General features: G+C 46.7%; 1 protein-coding gene across 2 annotated transcripts; it reads left to right on the top strand.

Annotated features, from left to right (window-relative positions):
- The first annotated feature begins 208 nt into the window (after positions 1-208).
- On the top strand, positions 209-25,907 carry LOC126521524 (cytochrome P450 2J4-like). 2 transcript variants are annotated; one of them, XM_055066060.2, is made up of 10 exons: positions 209-344; positions 3,216-3,397; positions 10,974-11,227; positions 12,001-12,128; positions 14,786-14,892; positions 15,905-16,206; positions 17,214-17,326; positions 18,324-18,585; positions 19,324-19,511; positions 21,768-25,907. In XM_055066060.2, exons 3-10 carry the CDS (start codon positions 11,010-11,012, stop codon positions 21,956-21,958), a joined length of 1,509 nt encoding a protein of 502 aa, XP_054922035.2. In that variant the 5' UTR covers positions 209-344; positions 3,216-3,397; positions 10,974-11,009; the 3' UTR covers positions 21,959-25,907. The 2 variants fall into 2 exon arrangements, with proteins under 2 accessions (XP_054922035.2, XP_072144731.1); XM_072288630.1 differs by lacking the exon at positions 3,216-3,397.

Below are 25,907 nucleotides of genomic sequence, written 5' to 3' on the forward strand. Positions count from 1 at the left end.
TTAGTCCGCGTCATTCTTAACCCTCCCTCCCACCCGGGACACTTCTCTCAATAGATAAACGCCAACTTGTGACGATGTCAAAGACCCTGTCTGTACGTAGGACCTCGTCCAGATAAGGGCATTTCTCCAAAGATAGTTGGCTGACCCCCTGGCATGTCTCGGCACAATGGACTGCATCTCGTACAGAGTGCTCGTGCTGCTGACGAAAACAATGCAGCGGCCGTAAAGGCCGATCACGGGACTTGGCTTCGGCACGCTGGGAAAGTGAGGGCCGCCGGGTAGCAGCGTCCTTGGCCCGTCGTTTTCGAGCGAAGCCCCTGCAGGTTCGTTCTCAAGCTCGAAAGGTGAGGCATTCCGTACCGGGCTTCATCGGTAGACGGCTCTGACAGACAAGATTTTGCACGCGTAAATGTGGCCTGGATTGTCAGGAAACTCCGTTGGAATCTATGCCGATGCGTTGGCCATTGCATATACCACAGATGTATGCTGCGTGTCGTGTGTAGGCGTAGGTGGGAACATCAAAATTAGAAAGGAAAATAAATTCAGAAGAGAGAGGGAGATATATAAAGGGGGAAGACGGAAATGTCAGGCAAATTTAAGCGCAGTATTTTGGGAAGCGAGAGAGAATATTTAAAAAGGACGTTAAGTTGTTCTACGATGGGGAACGAAGACGTATAGAAAAAAAAATTAACGGATCCCACGCACTGTGGGAATCGATGTAAGCGAAGCTTTGTATGCTGTTTACTTGGATTGGTCACTTGGATTGATTTACTTGGTCATCGTTTAGCCCAATACGAGGGTGGCGAGTTGATGGTACACACGTTACCTTGCGAGTATCACTGCTGTTTACCTGCGTAGGCCACAGAACACACAGGGAGACGTATTTGCTTGAGGCGTTGTTGTGCGTCATTGTTCATAATCACTGCCTCACATGGCACATCGCTTCGTGGCAGAAGTGTACACAAAAACATTTACTCAGCAACGGCTAGTCAGCAAGAGGACTGCTCTTGCGTGTTCGGCTGCTGGAAAGGAGCGTTCAGGTGTTTTACATACGGACGCAGCAGCGCAGCGTGCTTCAGCACCACGGCTACCGGCAGAGACGCCAGCTCCAAGCGCTCTCTTCAGGCTATAGACGATTATAATGTTTACACTATCACAGCCGAGCACGCGACCTCTACATCTCAGCACCTGCACTTTTGTCGCATAGGAAAGCAAGCACAGCCCGTGTCATACGCACAAACTGGGAAACGCTGCCACGGCGGCGGTGGCCGGGGTGCGCGGAGGCGAGCGCCATCTGGGGATGTTGCAAGAAACCCAGTGGTGCGTGCGAGCTAGACCGCAACAGTAGCAGCACCTGGAAAGTCGAGAGAAGAGGCAAATCGCTTTAAAAAGGACGCTGCTCGGGAATTTCACGTAGGCAAAGGCTGCGACGAAGCAGAGGAACGCAGCTCACAGTAAAAAAACAAGAGGAGCTTGGTTTGTCTCAAGGCTAAGAAGCTTACCCTTAAGAGGACAGATCGAATCGTTGATGGGGCCAAGCTAAGTTTTATTTTTAGGCGACTTTTTGTGGCAAGTAAACATACTGACAGCTGCGACAGACATGAAAACTGCATATAATAGACTTTAATAGCTAGTGCTATCAAGCTCTCCTGTCAAATATGTTGGTACGCACCATAGGGTCAGAATTAAAACATTGTTTTAAACTACGGGTTCCCTCCCCACCGACGTGGTTCGCGCTCGCTGTCATGTACAGTAAAAAAATGCTTACAGCCTTAACTGCGAAGGTCTTAACCATGGGACAAACCAGCATGCTTGAAATTTTAACTGTGCCCGAGCTTAGGCCCGAGAGTGTCTCTCGTTTTCGCACCCGTCAATTTCGCATCACTACTTAACGGCCAAGTTTCCCCATTTACATAATTATTTATTTATTTGGCCATACCGACGAATTTCAATGCCGGCTTTTTCGCAACATTTGACTCTTACCAAAAGCCTATTTCTTTTTTAACCAGCAGGATTATGGAGCATTTATCCCTTTGCTTCCGCTGAATCAAACGCTATTATTAAAAAAGACACAACATGCGTCGTAACTCATTAAATAATACATCCAGAAGCTGCGAACACATTCTACAAACAATGCATTCCCGTATTCACGGTATTAAAATCTCACCATCGCTAAACCTCAATATACTGGAAACTCTTACAACCCGTCATTTTGTACCATACTCTGATATAACTTTCCAACTTTTTTTTTTTTGCATTTTGTCATTGCCTGAGTGATACTTTCCTTACGCATACCGTCCGAGGTAGCCCACACGGCAATGGGGCTCCGCTGCTGAACGACCGCATAGGTTCGATTCCCAGCCGCGGCGGTGGAGCGGAGACGCGGGGCGCAAAAAAAAAAAAAAAAAAACGGTCGCGATTTACAAACAGCTGCTGAGCACATGTTCCAACTCCCACCCGCCTTTCACTTGAGGCGAAATGTAGAAATGCTTATGCAGCGCGATGTCGGTGCATGAAGGCACCCGGAGGGTCTCAAATAATCCGTAGCCCTGTTTTACAGCCCTTCTCCTACTGTCACAGCTAACACATTTTGTTTGGCTAGTTTGGCTGTTTGGCGTATGTGCAGCGTGAGGAGAAGCGGACAAAAACGAGACTTCTCGCTCTCGCCTGTACAACTCGCCTGTCATAGCCTAGGTGTCTGCTTTCGGGCGCCAAGTTCTATGATTCAGAATAGAAAAGAGATGCCTGACGCGTATAGAGAGGATCACATGTTATTTCACCATGATATGTAACCACGTAGTTAAGCATTGTGATGCAATGTGTAATACCATAGAATGTATGATTTCTTCAGCGGCGTCCTTATGAGGCGAAAGTATGTCACCCGATGAGCCCAGTCCATGATCGCCCGACATTTCACGAGTCAGCATAACCAGCAGTGCCTTTGATTGGAAGAAAAACTGGCCTCAGTATTGGATTATGACGGGACGATTATAACGAAACCTTTATTATAGAACTCGGTTAGACTGTAAGTTCAACCCACTGTGTGACTCAAATGTGTGAGAGATCAAAATGTGTGCCAGCCACAGCTGTCTGTCTCTCTCTCTCTTTTCCCGATGGCAGTAATTGTGTACCTGACCTCGCGTTCGGGCGATCGACCAATGACTGGCAACCTGACTTCCGCGTCAGTAATTCTTATCCGCACCTCGCTATCGCAGAGGTCGCTCTCGGCTTCCTCTTCCAAGGATTTCCCGTTGGCGCCGGTCGCAGCGTAGCGGGACTCCGTCGCACACCGCTCCTCGGCTTCACTCCGCGGCGGTCCGAACCGGAGAGGTGGGGGCGAAGCCACGCACGACAGTCGGGCATTTCCAACGGGACGCAGCGCGCGCAGGCAACCGCGGTGAGTGGACCATGACAACGTGGAGTACTCGCACCGTGCACTATCGGGCTAGTTCGTCGTTTCTATGGTGTGTATTGAGGCAGGATAGTTATAAAGGGCGCATCGTACCACTGCGTATCCACAGAACTCGCGGATCGCATTTTCATAGTACTAAATGAAGCACGGTGCATAGGGGTGAAACGAATCGGGCGATCGCGTGTTGCGGTTTGTACAGATGACCATATTCACGGCAGGTGAAGTGATGTCTATGAAGTGATGTCTATGAAGTGACCAAGTGGATGTTGCTTATGTTTCTGTGTTGCTTAGGGCGCTGATTGACCAATGTATTACCAAGGACGTCGACTTTTTTCCGTAGGCGTGCAGTGCTCGCCTCCTTTTGTCCCATCTCGGGGGCATGTAAACATGTATGAATAAATTGAGATGGAAACTGAAATATTTCGAAGAAGATGGAGATTCATGTAGGAACCATGTGAGGAAAAGGAAAAGGAAACACCTTTGTCCTCTGCCAACGTTTCAAGATCGTGCAACTGCCTTTGGCAAAACGAAGTTCTTTATTGTCCAAATGTTAGAGGGCCGAGGTGTCCCCTTGTCCTCCCGAGCATTGTTCTTGCGTCAGTCTTAGTGTTAAAGGAACAACCCCACTATAATGGAGACAGGCGGATCTCAGATTCGTGCTTCTCGCTCCTCCTCTGCTTGACGACTATTTAACTGTTCCCTTTCAGGAAAGGATACAGATGATAGCGTGCACTCACACTGCGGTCCGTATTTTGTTGAACACTCTCTACAGTTCTTGTGTTGAAAAAATAAGCACAAAGGGGAACGTAAAGACGGCGAGCGGGTGCCCATCACGCAGTCACAGGCGGTCGCAGCGGTATAACCGTGAAAAGCAGAAGTACGCCAAAAGGGCTTGCTGAGCCGATGACATTCCATAGCCGGGAGTTCTGAGAACTTTTTTTTAATCAACAGACCAACAGGATGAAGCTAGCGCTGACAAAAATGTGTGAAGGGTTTCAAAGAAGGGCAGTTGCGCGGCCACTTTTTTTAAATTTTACACGAGAATGATGCGAAACGTGATATAATGCTGACAAATTTAGTGTTTTGTGGAACAAAGCCCAAGTAAAGCCAAATAGCGTCAGGCTAGAACGTGAGAAATATCCACTATATATAGCAGTTCACTACGTTCGTGTTATGCTCCCTTGCTACAGTACATTTTCAGGAGTCCGCGTTTCTTGAGGTGTTCGGCCCAAATAGAGCTGCAGTTGTCGCTGTTTCCCTCTGAGAATGAGTAAGCGTTTCCCGCCTGTTGGAAGCTCAGTTTTGATGTTTTCCGGCACTACAGAAGCTCTTATATACGCTGAGTGAGACTCTTGAAATGTGCAATTAGTTAAGGACACTAGGGATAAATTCATAAACACTATCGCATCTGCTATCTTTCGACCTCGGCAGAGGCTGAGATTGCTTTATACAGTGTGTCCATATTCAAATTTAGCTCTGTTCCGGTGCGAGATCATGTGGGTAAAAAATAAAGTTTAGATATAGCTCTAAGTTCTTAGAGGCTACGGGTGATTAAACAGTATTTCATAAAGGCCGCCTATGGAGAATCAAGATAAAGTCTTTAGTAAAGGTTCTAGCACAAAAAGACATATTTGAGATGTAGTTGCAGCAAAATATACTGCATTAGTGCTATACATAACATACAGTGAACAATAATTGAATAAATTCGTTGCTTATTAAACTCCAACCTAAAATTGAGTTCTTTTGACCAATGCAGCGTTTCTGTTACACACAAAAAATAGAGTATCCGGCCAGTTCCTACATATTAGTGATTACGACAGGTGACCATCTACTGCCGACATCTTTCAACTGCCTTACAAGTTTCTCATATAGGAGAGACAACAAATATTATGCGAGCTTGTTAGAAAATGAAGGCACTGCGGCCACTAAAATGTCGGTTACCCGAAATGAGCCGTAATGTCCTAATGCCGGCAAGTTAGCACAAAACCCCAAAAACCCTTGCAATACTGAACCTATGACAAGAGGTACCTCTTAGTTTCATATGCGAGGTCCAGCAACAAAATTCTGTAAAAACATTTGTAACAGTTTCATTGTACGAAGTGCAGTTACTGCGGTGTTTGATGCCTAGCAAATTGATCGCATGTCCACAAGTTCAGATTAAAAAAAAACAACTTCACTGGAATGTCGTTTACAATTGAACACAAAGTGATGGAGATAATTTCGGAGTCTGCTCACCGCATCATCAACTATGGCATTACTAGAAGCCTCCGGTGCTGCGACGGATCCTCCGGCCCCAAGTACAAAGGTGCTATTATTATTGTCATAAGTGGGGCCGATATACTAAACTGAAACGCGCACACGCGCCACTCGCTCTCACCTTTACGGCCGCTGTCGACGCCTTATCTTTGAGCGAGTCGCGTGAGATTTGGCCGGCGTTTCCGGGACTCTCGAGCGCTTACAGTGGTCCTCTCGAACATGCATCAAGCAGACGCTGTTGCCGTCGTGGCTCGTAATTTTGTTAGGGTTCTTTACAAACTGTGATATACACCGGCTCTATCGGGAATCTCTAACTACATAAGCACAAGGGATCTGTGAGAAAAGCATCTCGTTTCCTCTCCTAAGTTCATAGCAGTTGAGGACACCAAAGTATAGGGATAATCGAGGTTATTTATTTATGCTCCATTTTTCCCTAAAATACTCGAATGGTAACGTCAGTGCGCACATAGCAACTGCTGAATTGGAGCCACCTCGAGGTTTGTCTGTTTAGTATGAATCCTGACTTTAGTAAATGTCGAGGTATCCGTTCCCGAAATCGTCGATAAAACACATCGGTGTTTCACAAACTTTTTCCCGGTGTTGCTCAAGAAATATGTGTGAGAACAAGTATTCTGAACACCAATCTATTTCTAAGCATTTCTACACATGCGTCGTCGGTTCGAGTGGCAGGATTCCTACTAAGCGAACATGCCGTAGTTGCCGACCCTCTTTATTTGTACGATTTAAGCCTGTATAGTTACGTTATTAATTAGGACGCTTATTATTGAACTGATGATATTTTAATAAAATCAGCTTATGAGCGGTCATCGTGCAGTTTAAAAATGTCTGCTGCTGCCATCACTGTAAGGATAGTGCTCCATTGGCCAGCCGACCCGGAAATCCTCTGTCGACCCTGGCGACAGTGGGCAGCTTGCCTGTTTCGGCGCTCATGTCGGTTATGAGCGCTCGTCTTTCTCATCGTCTCCGCAAGATTCTGACGCCTGCCGCGTCACCTGTCGTTCGTGTTGCCGACGGCGGTACATCTTGCGTCGCTGGCATGCCTACTGCGCGTGTGAGCTTCGCTAGCCACCAGACCTCGATCATCAGTTCAATTCACCGTCCTGCACCAGTGTCCACATGAAGCCATCCTCGGACATGACTTCCTGGCACCCATTCTGCGCTCATCGACTGCTCCTCTGGCCTTCTACAGTTAGGATTCCCTTCGGTGCCCCATCTCACCACCGAGTCAGCACTGCGTTAATGTGTCGATGAGTTTGTTCGTCTTCGACGAGCTACCGCGACGTATGTCACATTGACCTCAGATCGGCCGGTTTGCGACGGCGACTAAGGGACCTCTCCTTCCCTAGACAATTTCTACTCCCCTATCTTTAATCATTGCAGACAGAATTCGGTGAAACAACCGCCCTACAGGAAGTGACTTTTCAAACATGCGTATCGCGGAGCCTCGGAGCCGTAGAGTTTGCTACAAAAATTACTACAGGGAACTGTGGCTCTAGCGTCTAGGGGAGCTGAAGGTATGGCTGTCCAGCGAGCATTATTGGCAGTACGTATATTTAGCTAAACTTTGTCCTTTTGGCTTCAAACGGCTTTGCGACATTGAAAATTGATCATTTCAACAAAATCCGTCATAGACGCAACAATTTATTATTGCATGCTGTGTTTAGAAAACTATTAGTGCATGAAAATTTAAGAAGATAAATCGTAATAAATAATGTCGTCACGAGAACGTTTGAAGTCACACGCATGAAGATCAGAGAAATCATCTACCAACCATCATTCCAATGGTAGCGGAACGATCGCAGCGCCAGAGTTTATTCTAGTAATTGTTTTAGGAAACTTTGATCACAGCTACATGAAGGCAACAGACAGTTCATATGCGCACATCGTTTTAGTCCTTGTAGTCACACGCGTTCTCGTTTTCGGTGTTATCACAGTTTCTGTGGTACAAGCTGCAAATAGGTTGTAAGAGGCTTTATGTGGAGCAGGTCGTATTTGCTTAAAACGAGAGTGCGCTGCTGACTGCATTGTACTACAAATCCCATCTGTAACCTGTTACCAAGCGCTTAGCCTCTTATCTGCCGAAGGCGCAACGATTGGTCCATTCTCACGAGGCTTTCACCATTGGCCGCGTTTGTTTCCTTGAACGTTATCTCTGCAGTGGGACCCAAGATAACCTCGCGGAGGACGCAGTACGCGATGAATTGTATGCAGCCACAGCAACGTGTGCAGCTTTTTTATAAACGTGCACGAAGGTTGCGAAATTGCAATCGACACCGCACACATGGAACTATACTTGGCACTCGACGAATAATTGTCGCATAAGCAGAAAAGTAAAAACTACGAAAGGGGCATTATAAGTTCTATATCTAAAAGGGCTGAATGTAAGCGCAAAATCTTCGTTATTGTGTCGTCATCTTCGTGGCAAAGGCAAGTCGTATATATCGTCGAAATTGTCGGTGCTGGTCAGAGGCATTTCGCCTCCTTGTTCCTCAATATTTTCTTTATACGATTATCCACCTCTAAAGTGCTATTTGTTCTACCTCGTATTAGGCATAGCTATCTTATTTCGTACTTTTTGCTCAGATCATGTCTAGCATATCAGGGTGTTGGCATGTGATAGCGGCTACAAATAAAATTGTCCATGTCGCACGCAGTTGTGCACACCCCGCAAGCTTCTGTTGCTTATATAGGCTTCGGTATGCCTCACGATGCAGCCTAATCAGCTGTACGAGGCTCAATGTGTGACATGCGCGTTTCACCGCATACGGCACGTGACGTTCTCGATATCTGGCAGCCTTTCTTGAGATTCACTGTACCTTCACTATCGTTATCGCCGCTGGCCTCAGTGCGGCAAAATTTCAGCATCCTTTGGTCATCTTCGTCACAACCTTGGGTACCCTTAACTTGGATAAGACAGCATGTGTCGCTACAAGCTAGCGCAAAATTGTCTTCTAATGTAGCCGCCCGGTCAGTGAGCAGAAGCAGCTCTTGACAAAAATCGCTACTGGTAAGGCCAAGGTCGTTAACCGTACCGAGAGTTTCACGGTTCGCTTTCTGCCACATCCAATAAGTTCACAGACTTTGATTTTCCAGTGCCCAATTGCTAGTGACGGGGCTGCATTTGTGGGGTCATTGATGGTGTCCCTAAGAGAGCAGGTCATGCTCTGATACTCTATTTGTTGGAAGACCTCAGAAGTGGTCTCGGAAGACCTCGGAAGTTAAAGTGCTTTGCTCACAAGAGATCCTGATCTCTGGTCACCCGAAGTAGTATGTTAACAGCATCGACCTAAATCTGACACTGGAAGATTTCCTCAGGGCTCCATTAAGATAGCGCAAGCGAATGCCGGCAGGACGTTGAAGGCCACCCACGAGACAATGGTTGTTGCACCGATTTAGAGTTTGAAAGTATGAAGTCCTGAGCTAAGCACGTCCTCAGATTGCAGAGAGTGGCCACAACGATGGCGATTTCTTGAATCGATTGCGAGGTCAGACAGCCTGGCCGCCATAGGGCATTGAAGGTCATAATGGGGTGCACAGAAGAGCAAGACAGAGAGACGCTGTCTTTAATGAAGAGGTGCTGGGTGAGAAATACAATACGCACGTAATGATCACACAGACGACACATACATTCTGTACATGTCCTTTCTCTATAACTGATAATAAAATCACCGTAAGGCCTGTATCTTTCAACAATGTGTAAAGCGTTTTCATCGCGCGCCTCACTCATCAACTGGAGTAGCAGGCTAGGCGATCAGCCAAGCTTACATCTCCAGCACGTCGTTAAAGCTTTTTTATCTCTCTCTCTGACCAGTGTGCGATCTCTTGCAGGCTGCTTTGTTAAGCTGCATCCTAGTGCTCAAACATTAAGGACTGAGTGCCGGCAAAAGGAATAACGCTCTTGAAATGTACTCGAGAAATGCTGAGATAGCAAATGAGGTGTTCAAAGGGGTAAGGTGGATCAATTCATCCTTTTTAAATACTTAGAGCCCGGGACATGTAGTGAGTTTAGCGCTCCGTGAAAATAAGATCGAGGTGAGGTTTATATTCTTCGGAAAAGGGCGTTTCCAGGGGTGGATTGACTGCGACGAAGGAGGTCAGCCTGCAGCGCAGCAGGTAAAACTGGGCTACGAGTAGCTTCAAGATTTCAGGCAGTTTCCTGCTTGAACTTAGTCGAAGGAGTGGGAGGGGGGTGTAAGGGAGCACGCAACGGCAAGTAGCGACCCTATACCTGTTAACACCTAAGCGTTTTCGATCGACAAAATGTGCCACCTTCCTAGGTTACATTCCATGTCAACCCCGCTACATCGCTTTACTTGATACCTTGTTGTCTTGCCGGTAAGAGGCTTGCTAAATCTACATTCTGGAGTGATAGAGCTCCTCAAGAGCACCCGTTTACGTCAACTCATGGTTACACTGGCACTACCAGGAAACGCCGCTTTTATCTGGTAGGCTACTTAAACTTCTTGTGCGATTTTCGACCTGCTGTGTCTGTATGCTTGTTCAGCCTATCCCCCAGTCAGGAAAGTTAGGGCAAGGGAGATTGATAGTGCATTGCTGTAACGCCATAAATTTATCATCACGAGGTGATTCCACAATTTGTGAGTCTCATATGATCCACTCCAACTCGTTGCTGTGAGTGAAAGGCGATATTTCTCTGCGCCGCTGTAATCTTTTTAGTTGGCAGTTAATGAGCAATTCTGAAAGCATGAAAATACGACCACGTTAATTTTTTTTTACAATACCGCCACAAATCGGCGATAGAAAGGCGAAAGATTCAAGGTGTTCTCTAACACGAACTAGCACAACTTCAGACTGTTCACCAAGTACGGTTTACAACGAAATTTAAATCCCGTGACACTAACTGCTTGCGCGCTCCAGCTCCTGTGCAATGGAGTTTCACTTGCCGACATTCGTTGACAGCCCGATTAAAGAACGCCATTCTAAGCGCAAGAGAGAACAGGCCTGCGGCGATATGCAGGACCTAGCATGCGTAGGCGACGATAGCGGCGGCCTTTTTGCACTGTTCCCAGAGATTCTACATCTCGTATCGATCCGGTTTTGTCAGCGCAGCCGTCGCAAGTGTTTTCCGCTTTGCGCAAGCCAAGGCTGTGTCGTGCGAAGTGTTTGCGTTGGCTACGTTCTGTGAGAGGCCGCATGTACGGGAGCACGAAACCCTCTCCCAGTGTTCTCAACTATACGTGCGCACCATTGTCACAGCTGCTGAGGCACTGTGTCCTTGATCCTATGTACAAGCGTTGACACGAACAAGTGATATCGCTTGCAGAACTCCGAACTGCACCGGCTGCTGTAGACTGTCGTCATGCTTGGCGTGTTCTGGCGGTGCCTTGTCACGGGCCTCATCGCCGGAGTCGGTGCCCTCGTGCTGCAGTACCTGTGGGACATACTGAAGAGATGCCTGAGACGAGATCTCCCGCCGGGCCCATTTGGGGTGCCGCTACTCGGCTACCTTCCATTCATGCCGAAGGATGGCCACCATGGCGTTGAGGCGCTCAGGCAGAAGTATGGCAACGTGTTCGGGTGCGCGCTCATTTCTGCCCTCATTTCGAAGTTTATTGCGTACGCGGCATTTCTGGCAATATGAGTTCTTCGGTGAAAAAAAAAACTGATAGTTAGCGAATACGTTACGCTTCCTCTTGGCAAAAATGAACTCGTGTGCTTATGAACAAAGTCTTCGACACGGGATTGTTCGTCCTGCTCTTGAATAATATAATAAACAATAACTTTTGTCTTTTTTAATAAAATAAAGCCGCAGATATCCTTTGTGTCTATGTTCACGTGTATCATTGCCTAACCAGTATTGCGTCTGGAAAGATGAGATGTTGAGTAAGGGTGCACCAACTTTAGCTCAGCTCGTGTTCGTGTACGGTCTCAAAAATCGCGAGAAACCAAAATACTATTTCTTTTTCTGCTTGTAATAAAGAAACATCACACTTGCTGGTGCCTGAATACTACAGGCGGCGACATTCCCCAGGAAGACAAAACGCGATGTCAGCTAAGGGCGTTAAGGTACCAAACAAAGGGCAACAAGGAATAAAAAAAAACACGGCGTGCAACATTCAATTAGTTGGAGCGAAATCTTTTGAATGACAGCGTGCTTCACGGGAGCGTCACATATTTGGAAAACTTGGGACAACCGAAGGTCAACATAGTTGAGAATTTTAAATGGAATAACTTTTTTCCGGCTGATTAGATGAAATATGCGAAGCCTGGCCCCGCTGCGCTCGGAAGTAATTCGGGCTACTGTTTTGTGCTTAAGCCAGAACGAATAAGAGAAGGTGCGTTTCACGCAGTGTTCACCTAGGTTGCCGGTACGTGGTGTTCCTGTGCGACTTCGGCTCAATCAAGGAAGCCTTATCGCAAGACTCTCTCCTCAACCGACCCGAAGAGTTTCCCTTCAAAGTCAACGAGCACTCGCAAGGTAGGCAAGAACAAAGCAGCTATAACAATTTTCACATTTTTCTAGCAACTATGTTGTTGAGGCTTCGGCGAACATACTGGAGCAACTAGTTGCCTAATGAACCACCGCAAGTATGCGGCACAGGGATAAATACGACAGAGACTGTCATTGAGGACTGTGCTCTCCCTTTTACCGGCCACGAGAGTTACCACGACTGCAAGGAGAGTTGTCCAAAGGCTCTCTAATGTGCAATGTGCGTATGTGCTCTAGATAAATACGAGGACAGCATACAGAGCAAGTCTCGTTGGCGCATTTCGCCAAGTGAGCATTGTTTAAGGAGCTTATCTTGAGACCATGGACAAAGCCAGGATGTGCTGGTCAGATGATAAAGACCACAGTTGGGCGTTGTTTCTGCCTAACAGTATTGCTGACTTGAGACGTGAAACATTGAAACAATGTTTCCGGCAAATGTGCAAATAAGTGCCCTCATCTAGTCCACCGCCTCATTTTTTCCCGCGTACTTTTCTTTTTTCCTGCACAGAGCTGCCCTTGGTTGTCAAGTTCACAATTACCTTTTCACGCTGCAAGCTGGTTAGGCAAAATTTAATTCTAAAAGGCCTCTCTTGTGTTCCGTTAGCTATGACGTGTCTTTCCGAGTTCGTGCGGAAAATATCATCTTCCAAAAGCAAAACCGTTGGCCATAAAATTATGTGCCGCCTTTTACAAGTCACTTGAACTGTGGAAAATTGTAACGCCAGGATTAGGGGGGCGGGGGGGGGGCATGCTTACACTTATTGTAGCCAATAGGTTGGCACGGCGATTTTGGTATTGAATCAGCAGTTCGTACATCCACTGTTTGACTAGAATAATGTAGACGTCCACGACGAGTCATCGAAACCGTCAATTAATGACTTTCATGATCAATCGCTCAATGATGATCAATGACGCTTATACGGTACCCTTGAAACGGACAACACAAAGTTTTAGGGTGCGCATGAATTTCATTCTGGCAAGCTTCGATGTGCTCGTGCTGTATAGGCTGATAAAAAAAACAGTGGTTCGCACCATGTTGGGCAGGAGATAGCTAAATCCCGTGCTGGTGAATATGAAAGATGATAAGTGCTCTTGTGCGCAAACAAAATGAAAGAAAAAGTAAGCAATAAAAAAACGAGTGACAGCGATAGCTAGTGATGTGCGACGCATCTTTTGTTTCTTCGTGCATATCATTCATCATTAATGGCTATTACCAGATATATTGACAAGAATACATTGTTAATCTCGCATTACTCGACAAAAAGTAAATGCACCGAGGCATCCCTCACCGTTGCTATAGTCACTAAATAAGAGTACAGGAACCTTAACATGTTCAGCTATATGATAGCAGTATTATACGTATTGACTAAAGCAACCATCATGCCCGTGCGAAATCATTTTTAAGAGCTAGTGTAGCCGCAGTCGTTTGTAACCCGGTGTATTCCTGAAATTCAAGACCTTGGGCTGAGAGTCTAAGAAACAGGTTTTCTAAAGTTGCATGGAGTACTGGCTCTGCCTTCTGGCTACATTGCCCGCCTCCATCGGGCTTAGGTGTACCCCACGTGCAGCTTGCTTATTGAAAAACCAAAAGAACTTGAGATGCCAGACAATCTTGTCAATTGGTTGCAAACATATCTACAGAATCGCAGACAATTTGCAGGTTCTGTCCGGTGTACCACATAGGTCAGTGCTCGGACCCCTATTGTTTCTCATATATATCAACCATATTGCTCAAAATGTTGATGAAGGTATCACTGCGAAGTTGTTTGCCGATGACTGCGTTATTTACTCTGTCATTAAGAATTTTTTCTGCCAGCAACTACTGAATACTAATTTATGTAAACTCGCGGACTGGTGCGAACTAAGGGCGATGAAAATTAATTTCTCAGAAACCGCATCAATGACAATGACAACTAAAAAACATCCCTTACAATACGTTTACAAAATTGGCGATCGGTGCATAAATCCTGCTGTATCCATTAGATACCTACGTCTAACAATTACTACCAATCTTAACTGGGACAGACATATTAACAACATACGCTCGAAAGCATTAAAAATGTTATGCTACCTACGCAGGAAACGTAAAACTTGAAGCCTATCGCACTCTTGTTCGACCAGTCCTGGAGTATTCGTATGTGGTGTGGGATCCGTACCATGACAAAAACACCGAACAGGTGGAGCGCATCCAACGTCATGCTGCCAAGTTCATCTCATCTGATTATCGAAAACGTTCATATGTTACTGATATGCTAAGGCAACATAAGTTGCAGCCGCTCCAGTTACGCAGGCAGATCCGCAGGTTGAAATTCTTGTAGTTGCTTTATCACAACAAAACAGGATTGTCACGTGAATCATACTTACCTTCTGCACCACAAAGATCATCAAGATTAAACCACACATAGGTGATAAGGCCCTATTATGCCAGAATTAAACAATTCCAAAATTCACTTTTCCCCTAAGCAATCGAACAATGGAACCGCCAGCCTGCTTGTGTTGTTGAATGTATTAATGTTAATACTTTTGACCATTCTTTGCGAACTCACCTTTTGTAACCCTCTTCTGGTTGGGCAGCTCTGCTGCCTGCAGTATTTTTAAATTAAAGATCGCCAGGCGCCTTTCACTTATGTACCCTCATTGTGCAGGACTGATTGTGTTGAATGGACCCCTATGGAAGGAGCAGCGCCGGTTTTCGTTGAAGCTCTTCAAGAACCTTGGCATCGCAACGCAAGCCATGGAGAAACACATACACGTAAGGCGGAACTAAGCAGCGCCGTCTCAAACACGAGTCTAACATGTTTTTAAGTTTCACGAGCAGAGCTTCGTCTGGCTTCGAATATTCTCAGTGACGTCATTTTACTATTCCTCAATTCTAGCGCCGTAAGAGCAGATATTATTGAGCAGACTTTGCGAACGCCATCGTGCAGCGCGACGTTTTCCAGCGACGTCAATGTAATTTTTTTTTGCTTCATAGCTACAAACTCTGCTGTTTGTTTATGTGTTAGTTCGTTATTTTTGTTTCTTTTTTTCTTTCTTGTTGTGTGCGTCCTGTGTTCTGCCATAGTCATTTCGTTTCTAGTTCGCACTTGGTTGTCGCACGAAGGACTAGAACGGGGAAGCCAGATTCAATGGCACGTGTCCACTTCGTGTAGATGTTGCAGGGCGGATTCATACAACTTATGCATAAGTCAGAACACCTATTTGTCAGGTCTAATGGTCCGTATCCTGGCTGCTCTAAGTGACGGAAGCTACAGAATGAGAATGAGTAAAGCACAGCGCATGAGCTGGCTTATTTCTGTATGTAGGGTTTTGAGACGCAGTTCAAAAATAAGGCCGCGGATCTACTGAGCATTCTTCGACGCCGCACGTTATGCAGCCGACGGTGCGGTAAAGTTTTGGATAAGTTTGTTCTCCCCCGCTATTCTCGATGACAAATAATCGGACACACTCAAGTACTGCTGCTTCAGTCGCGCTGAGAGTTATTCTCAACTTAGCGTGCCCAGAGGGAAGAACGTCCGACCTGAGCACTCACCCGTATGTTCTCACACATCTGACGCAACTGAAAGTATTGATATTGAAGCAGCGCAACTTAAGTCTGACACGTTCACGCACATAAATAAAGCAGTAGTTGCAGTCCAGCGCCTGTGTATATCATTCTTATCTGTGCGTGAATGCGTCAGATTTAAGTGCGCTGTTTCAGTATCATAGCTCACCAACTGGCCCATCAGTATCTATTAAGTATTGCTAATGCGCAATCATTGCAGGAGGAGCTGTCGTACCTCCTCCGTGAGCTGGAGTCAGTCAAAAGCGGCCGCATCGTGCCCACGTCCGTGCTGACGCCCAGCACATCCAACATCATTTCGGCTCTAGTGTTCGGCCGCCGGTTCGAGTACGACGATCCCGAGCGCGTCTACCTGGACAAGCTGATCGAGGTGATCCCGGCGCTGGCAGCGCAGGTTTCGGCCATCAACTTCTTTCCCTGGCTTCGCAAGCTGTTCGTCTTCTTCCGCATGGGCGCCTGCGAGCAGCTAAGGGACGCGCTTGTCCGCAGGGAAGATTTTGCCGAGTGAGTGCCCAGTTTTCTGCACCGCGACTGAGCTGCGTGCATTGAAACACGCTCGGTGCTTATGAGCAACACACACGCGTGCCGCCGAGAAGGCGTGTCGTGCCCAATTCGACCGTGCATTGTCGTTTATCACGGAGAGAGACAGAGAGAGAGAGGAGGGGATTTTATTTACAGGAAAGGCACAGGCATCGGCTTGAGTTTTCACGAGATGCTGCTCAATGTGAAGAGCCCGTTCTATGACACGTGCGTCATCGGCACACTAGATAGCGTAGCTTCCCGTTGCACTCCCTGTACTACAATTTTCAAGTGGTTAGAAAAATTTATCAACGAGAAATGCGAAGGTCTTCTTTTGGCGAAATAAATAAATACGCAGCTGACAGCCTGCTTTCTTTTGCAGATGTAGTTGACCGAGTGAATGAGCAGCCTGCACGACAGCTTTTCCTATAACTGTATGTAATGCCTCCATAGCATTGTTGTAAAGAACGCTTCGAAGGTCACTGTTTTTAATACGCTCGCTAATTAATTTACAGACTAAGCGCGCAGTCTACAATGATCTAACGGCATTTTACATGTGACGGTTCATTAGTAGACAAGGACATGAAGAGGGGAGAATGAGGATTAAAAAGATAGTGTTCGTGTCGCCATGTTGTCCTCCGGCCTCTATTCTCACATGCATACCATTCGATTAGCACATAAGCATTTCCGTGGCAGGATATTTCTTATATCAATTTTTTAACTTTGCTTTGGGAGCAGTGCACAAGATGTGCTATTTGTGAACAAGGCCTTAATAGGGGCATATACGTATTTTTATGCCACTTCAAACGCCAGTGATATCTTGCGCCTGATGCAGGTGCGGAGACGCACCTGGTAAGAATGAAGAGTTGAGCGCGCATGATGAAATCCTGGCCGGTGCATTTCTCCCGAAGTATACTGCATTTGCATCGTATCTGCATGCCTCCATAGAACAAGAAGAGCTTTAAAGCTTCTTGCTTTCCTCTCCGTTCCAGCTCCAAGATCGACTTCCACCAGGACACATATCAGGACGGCTTGGTGCGGGACTACATCGACGGCTTTCTCAGCGAAATGAAGCAGCAGGATGAAAGAAGCAAGACGTTCACGCGTATGTACATGCACCCCCCCCCCCCCCCCTTGACACTTTGCACCTTGCGCAAACAAAACATATGCCGCGACTCAAGAAAACTACAAATTACTGTATGTCCTGCCACCATATAAGGAGGGCACTTAGAGGTGGTTGTCGTAGTGAGCGAAACTACGTATACTAACGGTGAGACTACGATGCAATCTTAATTTTGTTATGTTTAAGGCATTTATAATTTTATTGAAACACCTCTATGCTCTTACACGGGTTTTGTTTTGCTCGGTTCCTGTATGTGTGACTTGCCCTGGTTGTCAATGTTTGAGAGTGCAGATACTGGCCAAGTGTGACGATGGATTTTTGTCTGTGTCGATGATGCCGAAATAAAAATAAATGATTGGTTGATTGATTTTACTCTGCGATTGCCACAACAAGAGAAGTGATGAAGATGCGCCACGCACGAGCATAGAGTGCACTTCTTGCTGAATACGCCTGAGTGGGCCCTCTGTAATAATTGGCTTTTAGCTATTCACGCGCAGGCAGCTAAGAAAGAGCTTGCAAGCTGCAGTGAAATTTTCCTTGGACCATTTCGGCACACATGACAAAAGTGTTCGTTCAAGAGGCATTAGTGGCATTGAATCGTGCGCCAGAGTGCTTGTTTGTAATTCTTCAAAACTAAACAATAATTTACACATTTCACTCTGCACCCACGCCCAGCGAAAGACAGACAACAAAGTTTGTTCGCTCCTCGATTGTAGTTGTTCGGTGTGAAAATTCGTGTGCACTTAGTTTTGTTTTTTTAATTATTATCACTCCCCTAAAACTGAAATGGTGCAGCTGGAAACGCGCTGCTTCCAAAGTCGTGCAGCTAGTTGAGCCTATCTCTAAGTGCGCCTGCACTACTGGGCACACTACTGCCTAATCATTGACTAAGGAGTTGCAGGACATTATACGGGGGCAAAAACTGCACGTTTCAGGCTCCACTATAGATAACGGCGCGCATCGTTGCATCGATTCGCAGGCAATCTGCTCAAGGGCAACGTGGCGTCCTTCTTCGGTGCCGGCAGCGAGACGGTGCGCGCCGCCATCGAGTGGTTGCTGCTCATAAGCGCCATGAAACCGGAGCTGCAGCGCCGCATTCACGCCGAGATCGACGCCGTGCTCGCGAGTGGCGAAAATTCGCACATCTCCTGGAGCGACCGCTGCCGGATGCCGTACACGCAGGCCTTCATGTGGGAGACGATGCGCTGCAAGCCCGTCAACCCCCTCAGCCTTATGCGATAGTCAGTATCTGAGCGCTCTTCGCGGCACCCACCTTATATGGAAAATCAGAGCTGAATGTCGACAGTCAGCGCAGTGCTTCTTGCACTCTTCATGCTCGGCTCGTCTTGTGTGCGATAGGCTCGTTGTTGTTGGCACGCCCGAGTTTCTACCATCGCATTGTTGTCGCGACATCTCAAAAGCGCTATCGGGAACGTGACTCGGCTTATGGAGCCGAGTTCTCCACAGAAAGTATATTTTTCTTTTAATTAGTCGTTTTACATGCCAAAACCACAATATGATTACGAGGCACGTCTTAGTAGGGGGACTACGGCTTAATTTTGACCCCCTGGGGTTCTTGAATGAGCACCCCATGCACTGTACACGAGCGTGCTTACACCGCGGCCTCATCGAAATGCGGCTGCCGCGACCGGGATTTGAATCCGCGCCCTCAGGCTTAGCAGGGCAACGCCAAAGCCACTGTATACGCCACCACGGCTGGTACGCAGAGTTTGCCATTTAACGCATTTTACGTATTATTCAGCATGCTTGAATATAACATTTGCGTTCGCAATTTCTTCGTATGGCAACATCAAGTGCACGGCAGATTAGCAGAGTCCTTTGAAAAATACTTGTGCCAGCAAAGCGAGTGTTTCTCCCGTGGTTGTGGAAACCACCTCTCTGCACATGTTCCTTCCACGTGCAGCCGACTGTGTTAAATTTCGAGTGTCGTCCGTTACATTTTCGTTTCTTGGGCGCAGTGCCTCCACAGACGTGAAGGTTGGCAAGTACGTCATCCCTCGTGGCAGCGTCGTCATCGGATCGCTCTGGTCCATCTTCTACGACCCCGCCTACTGGGGCGATCCGGAAGCATTTCGACCAGAGCGCTTCCTCGCCGACGACGGCACACGGCCGCAGAAACCGGAGCGATTCATCCCATTCTCCTACGGTAAATTCTCTTCGGTTCAGGTTATATGTGGCGTCCGCCAAGCGAAAGAGAAAAGCTAATCGATTCGTCATTAATCGTCAACATATATGACCATCCTCAAGGCTTTCAGTCGTACTACTTGTTTCTTTTACTTGGATGAAAATAAACAGAACAGTTGTTGCTGTCTGCTGGCGACGGCTGCACCTTTTTACTTGGTTAATAGTATAATATAAAGGCGTGTAAACAAAATGCCATTATGTATTTGAAAGCACCTCATTATTAAGATTTAATCCCGACACCAAAATTTCCTTAACGCGGTAGAAAAGAAAATACGTACAAACCATTAACTGATTAACTAAGTCAATGCGAAGCATTTTTCCCCTGCACGCGGCGCAAAGCCCGAACGAGCTCGCGTCCTTGCCGGGAAGCGCTCACTCGAGGACCGCCGCGGGCGCAACGCCCCGACGAAGTACGATCTGAACCACAGGCGGTCCTAGACGTTGCTCGCCGCGCCAAATTCGTCTTCGACAAAGTGCTTTTGAAAGTGCGCGTCTGTGTCCCGCAAGTGGCGGTCTTCCAATCGGCATTGTAAGGTATCTGTATAGCGCAACCGAACAAGGACACAAGAAGAAACGAAGACAAGCGCTAACTATCAACAACAAAAACTTACTTCCGTGATCGGTCATACCTATACCCCCAAACAACCACGTGCACAGCGATGATATCAACCATGAAGATACACTTACGTACATGACGGCATGAAAACAATCGGAAACCCGTACATCAGGAAAACACCACAAAAGGTAAATGACGTATTGCAAATGCGGTCAGCCTTCATGCCATGCGCTATACAGATACCTTTCTACGACGGCCGACCAACCAGCCCATATCGCCACCCTCGTCGACTCCAATCGGCGCCGCTTGGTCCCGGCGGCCAGTTCAGCGGCCGTTCGCTCGGTGTGCCGCTGTTCTTCGCCCGCGCGTCGCTTCTATTCTTGCTCGCGCTCCACGACGGCTAGCATCTGTTGCTTCGCCTCGTGCCTCGCCACTTCGGTATAAGAATCGCATACCTCTGCAGAGCCTTTGCACTCTTGTGCCACTTGATACTTTCGAGAGGTCACTGTCGTATCTGCAAGTACCGCTACTGCAACCTGGCTACGTCTATTTGTGGCGCGCGCACAGCGGAGCAATCAGAGCGAAGCCAGTAGCGGTGTGCGAGCCGGCGCGTCGGGGTGCGCGCGCATCGGCGACAAACTCCGTGACTTTGGACAGCATTGCGTTTGACCTTGGCCGCGACTAAAGAAAAAAATTATAGGCATTCAAAAAAACTTCGTGGCAGCCAATGCACCGAATTGAGTTTACGCTTCCACGCACGACAAGCACGTTGCTCACATAAATTCCAGGTTGTGTGACGAATTAGTGAGGCAATTTAGCTTTTGCGTTATTTCCAAGTTCAAACAGCTTTTGCGGTCCATTTAATATGTCGTCCCACTTATTCAGAAACGCGCCGCACTGCACAACTATCAAGTCCACAATACTTGACTGACCGCTCTACGCCGCCTGGCATTTCGCGAGTGCCAACTCATTTTGCTTGCTGTCATGGCTTTCATTGATTGCTGCAGATAGAATTGTATCGGCATGAGGCTCAATAAAAAAGCACGTGCATAGATCTTACTTATACGCCTTCGTGAAGTGATGTAATCACTGACAATAAAAACGTGGATTTCTCAAAATACTGAGGCCACATTATATAGTTGCGTCTCACGACCTAATCAATGCCTTCCTCAGCATTCTTCTGTTTTGCATAATCAGTCACTGGGTTTGTTTAGATTCGTTTTTACAGTGTGAATGAACATAACGTATATGTGCAGTCTCTCCCCCTAGAGATGGTCACAAAAGGCCGCGTGCCTCGATGCTCCTTTTAAACAGTTCATAGCTACTTTCTTATACACTACTTTCACTTTTCCACTTTGTTTCTTCTTAATCGTTATGAACGAATGAATTCATGGGTTTTACGAGCCAAAACCATGATTTGATTTATGAGGCACGCCGTGGTGGGAAACTCTGGATTAATTTTGATCACCAGGAGATCTTTAACGTACCTCCACTCCACGCTACACGGGCGTTTTTGTATTTAGCCCCCATAGAAATGCGGAAGCCGGGATTTGATCCCGCGACCTCGTTCTTAGCAGCGCAACGTATAGCCGCTAAGCCACCGCTGCGGGTGTCTTCTTAATCGTGTTTCATTGCGACCTTATACCACGCATCTTCTCGCAGGCAAGCGGGCGTGCCCAGGAGAAGTGATCGCCAACATGGAGACGTTCATCTACTTCACCACCATCCTCCAGCATTTCACTGTAGAGGCGCCGCCAGATGGCCAAGACCTTGTGCTCGATGAAGTACTCGGCATCTCACTCCGACCAAAGCCCCAGGAACTCCTCTTCCGACTACGAGAAGTGCGAGTCTGAGCGGACATTTACTCGCAAAAAACGACCTTCAGTTGCCGACCTTTGCTCTTTTTTTGTTCCTGCCGTTCCCGACACCAAATGTTCGCAGCACATGGTGCTTAGTGACAACGCGTGTCTATAGAACAGCGACTGGTGAACGGGAATGAACTTGTCAACATTAACACCCCTTCACCCTTCCCCCTGTGTAGGGTAGCCAACCGGAACTGCCTCTGGTTAACCTCCCTGCTTTTCTATGCATTCTTTTCTCTCTCTCTCTCTCTCTCAACCTTAACACCTTATTCGTAACATGTTAATTGTTTTTCGATTATCATCCCTTGTAGTCTAAACCGTTGTATTTCGCCCTTAGCTTATTTGCCTGTCACATATAGACCCCTATACTATAAATGGTTTTTGTGACCGTACACTTCTGTCTATTCTCGCATTTGTGCTTTTTGCTGCCACCTTAAGAGCTATGTGTGGTGACGAAGGCGAGGTCACTCGGCTTCGCATTTCGGCCATTTCCTGGCGCAGGTAAAGCACGAAGGCGTTCTCACAACACGATAGATTATCGGGGAAGCCCCCCCCCCCCCCCCCCGAACAGGGGGAGTAGTTCCGATGAACTTCCCTTCCAATTCGTCTCTCCCTACTGTGGCAGCTGGCTGCCAGTCTCTTTTCTGCTGATTTCGTTCATTACACTACTGTCCCCAATCTGAGTGCCCACAAAATACTTTTAGTTTTATGCCAACAGCAAAGAAACCCGTGTCTGCAAACTTGGTATTCGAAAATAGTATATCATAGTGCATATCCTCTGTGCAAAATACGAGGGCCAGGAACACGCACACAAAAAAATGAAAGTAAGTGGGGGTGGGGGATCCTATTGACTCTGCTATAAGGCTCAGCACAAAGTGTACATGGTACGCTTCCAAGGATTCCAGACATCATTTCAGGGTATGCATTTAAGTCTGCTGGCTCTAGCGTTAGTAGCAAAGTGAACTATGCTTACAAGAGTTAACTTTCTCTTTTTCCTTCAACCCTTGGCGTCAAACGTGATGTTCAGAATTATATTCATTCAAACATTCGATCTTCCCTCTTTTACTCTCTCCAGACTCTTTCAACTTCCGATTAAAGCATATCAACTCATATTTCATGTTACCAGACGTCGCACACTCAAATGGATCACATTTTGTTCGTGCATAGCTAAAAAAAGGAAATAATGAAATATCGTTTCACCATAGTTATCTTATATCATGTGTGACCTGTAAATTGTTATCCGCACAGGTGTGGTACACTATTGTATGTGTTGAATATGACAGAAAGTTTAGCCTTGAATTGTGCAACATTGCCGAGAACGCATCCGACTAACAAGTTTTAGAATGTATAGCACCATTTAAAGATGCGAGTTTTGGGCCAAATATTTGTTCTAGTAGACAACGTCACTTGCTACGCCCGAGACCACGCTTTTGTTCGCTGTGTTTCCGACGTGCATTTGGCGTATTTTTGTCTTCAACGTGAAAGCGCGCAACCGTTGCACATCCTGTCACATACGAGCTGTTCACGGTTTGTTTCTTTGCTTCAGACGGGAAGTCACTTTTTCTCCTTCACTTAAATGAATGCCTCGAGGGGCACAAGTCCTAGTACCGCCATCTTGTAGGCTAGCAATATGGCGGTATACAATAAACTGTTTATCAAAGAGCAGGGCATCTAAGCATGCATAGTAGCACTCGCTCCTCCAATCAAGTGGCTACTATCAGCCATCTTATGTAGGAGTGTGCTGTACAAGATGATGCCAAAAAGTAAGCATTATCCGCATAAAGGTACGGCCTCACCTGCGGAAATAAGCGCACGCAAAGCCGCGCGCTAAAAACGCGCGCCGCGATAGGTGCTTTCGCGGCAAGAATTCTCTGCTGCGCGAGGATGGGTTCCAAACCCATTTTTTCGCGGCGCCGCGTTTCCGCAAACCCGAGCGAGCCAATCACAGGCGCCGAAGTCGTCACGTGGGCGGTGAGACCAATGCTCTTTCCGGCGAGCCCGACCGGCGCGCGCGCAGTGTTTTCTCGGCGAGCTTCATTGCTGCGCTGTCATTCCCGAGGCATCTCGAGAGAGGGCGAGAACTCTCGCCTGCCCGCCGCTCTCCGCGACCGCGAATGGGCAGTGGTGTGGCCTTCGGAAAGCGGCCGCGTTTTTAAGCGCGCCGCCTTGCGCGTGCTTACTTCCGCAAGTGAGGCCGTACCTTGGCTACATTTGTCCAGAAGTGAACAAAAAAAGAAAAGATCACTTTCTCAGGGTAAAGCTTCGCATGCGTGAGCTCGACAGTATTTCCGATCCCTTGGCGTCATACTTACGCCAACCACGTTATATGTGACGCACGTGTTACTCACATTAGCGATAAAATAGCTAGCGTTATATGTGTGATTTCACGCAACGAACACTTATTGCCCACTGCATGTTTCTACTCTGGATTTCTGGTTGGAGGTGACACCACAATGGCTAACATTCTAAAACTTCAAGTGTTACAGAAAAAAGAATGTTCCGAGTAACAGTTACAGCTTCTTACGATTCTGAAACAAGACCAATTTACTTCGAATACAGAATCATACCTGTAAACCGTTTCTTTGATTATAAATTTGCTCGCTTTTAGAAATAACAAATAATGGAACATTTCTTCAAGATGTACCACTTCAACGTTATAAAAACCCATGTGTAAGTAGAAAACCAGATACTTTCATATCACCAAAGTGTCGTACAAATTATGGCTTCGCGACGATTAAATATATACTGCCAGAATGTTTAAGTGCATCGGTCTGTGAACACTTGAGAACTATGTGCTTTTCTGCAATTGATGATTACTGCTGTAAATAGTCCCTTCGATCGTTTAGTAATATTCATTGCAATGCATGTTGTACAACTTCGCAAATGTAGTTTCAATCGTGCATATATTTTAATTTGTTTCTTTGTATTCTTTCTTTCCTACTATGTTTTATGTTAAGTGTAATAGTTAATATGCTTTGTAACCACTTAGTTTTATTAGTTAAATTGTGATTAATTGCAAAAAAAAATTAGGCAGGGACACTTAAGATGCCTACGTGTACGAATGTGAAGTCATTATAGTCCCTTTGCTGACATTTTATTTTAGACACTGGTTTTATACATTCATGACGTGACGCCACCTCCTCGTAAATTAACCGCGCCGTCATGCGCCCGATGACGCACGCGCTATAGGCACGCCTTCAGTCAGCCAGCACCGGGGAGCCGCCGTGACGTCACAGTCATCACACCGAGCCATGTTGGCTTTTCTTTTTGCAAATTATACATTTCCTTAATATAGCAAATGCTTTCGATGAAATATTCTCTAACAGGCCGGGCGTTTATTTCAGCATGTCTCACGGCCATTCTAGTTTTCCATAAACTACGCAAGGATAACAGCATGAACATGTAATACGGCACAGTGTCTTCATTTAGCGTAGGCAAGAAACGAATCCCGTATGGCGTAATCGGCAAGTCCTTCTTTGAGGTTCTCTGTAAGATACCCCAACGGAATACAGCATCCCAGCTGTCAAGATATATGTGTTCGACTGTTTCGGGTTTTTGGCATAGTAAACAGTTGACGATCCAAGGCACAAAATGTCCTTCTTCCTCTTGCCATGGTTTGAAAGGTGAACTATCGGTGTGGAGCTGGATAAAGAAGGACTTTACCGACGGGCGTACTGGCATTCATTCTTTTCAGATCCAATGCAGAACACTGAGCAATACAATGGCACCGGCCACATGGCGTCTATCAGGTCCTTATGTAAGCGCTTTCATGGTACCCTACTTAAGTATTCCATGGAAAACCGAACCTTCAACAGCTTCGAGCGTTTTTAGCACTCGTGTCAGCCAATCAGTGGCAGAGATTTTTATCGTGACTGTCATGCATTGTTAAAATGTCTTGTTTTGTATGTTGCCATGTCAGTAATAAAGAAAAAAAAGCCGA

Source organism: Dermacentor andersoni, chromosome 6 (genome assembly GCF_023375885.2).
Source record: "Dermacentor andersoni chromosome 6, qqDerAnde1_hic_scaffold, whole genome shotgun sequence".
NCBI classification, from domain to species: domain Eukaryota; kingdom Metazoa; phylum Arthropoda; class Arachnida; order Ixodida; family Ixodidae; genus Dermacentor; species Dermacentor andersoni.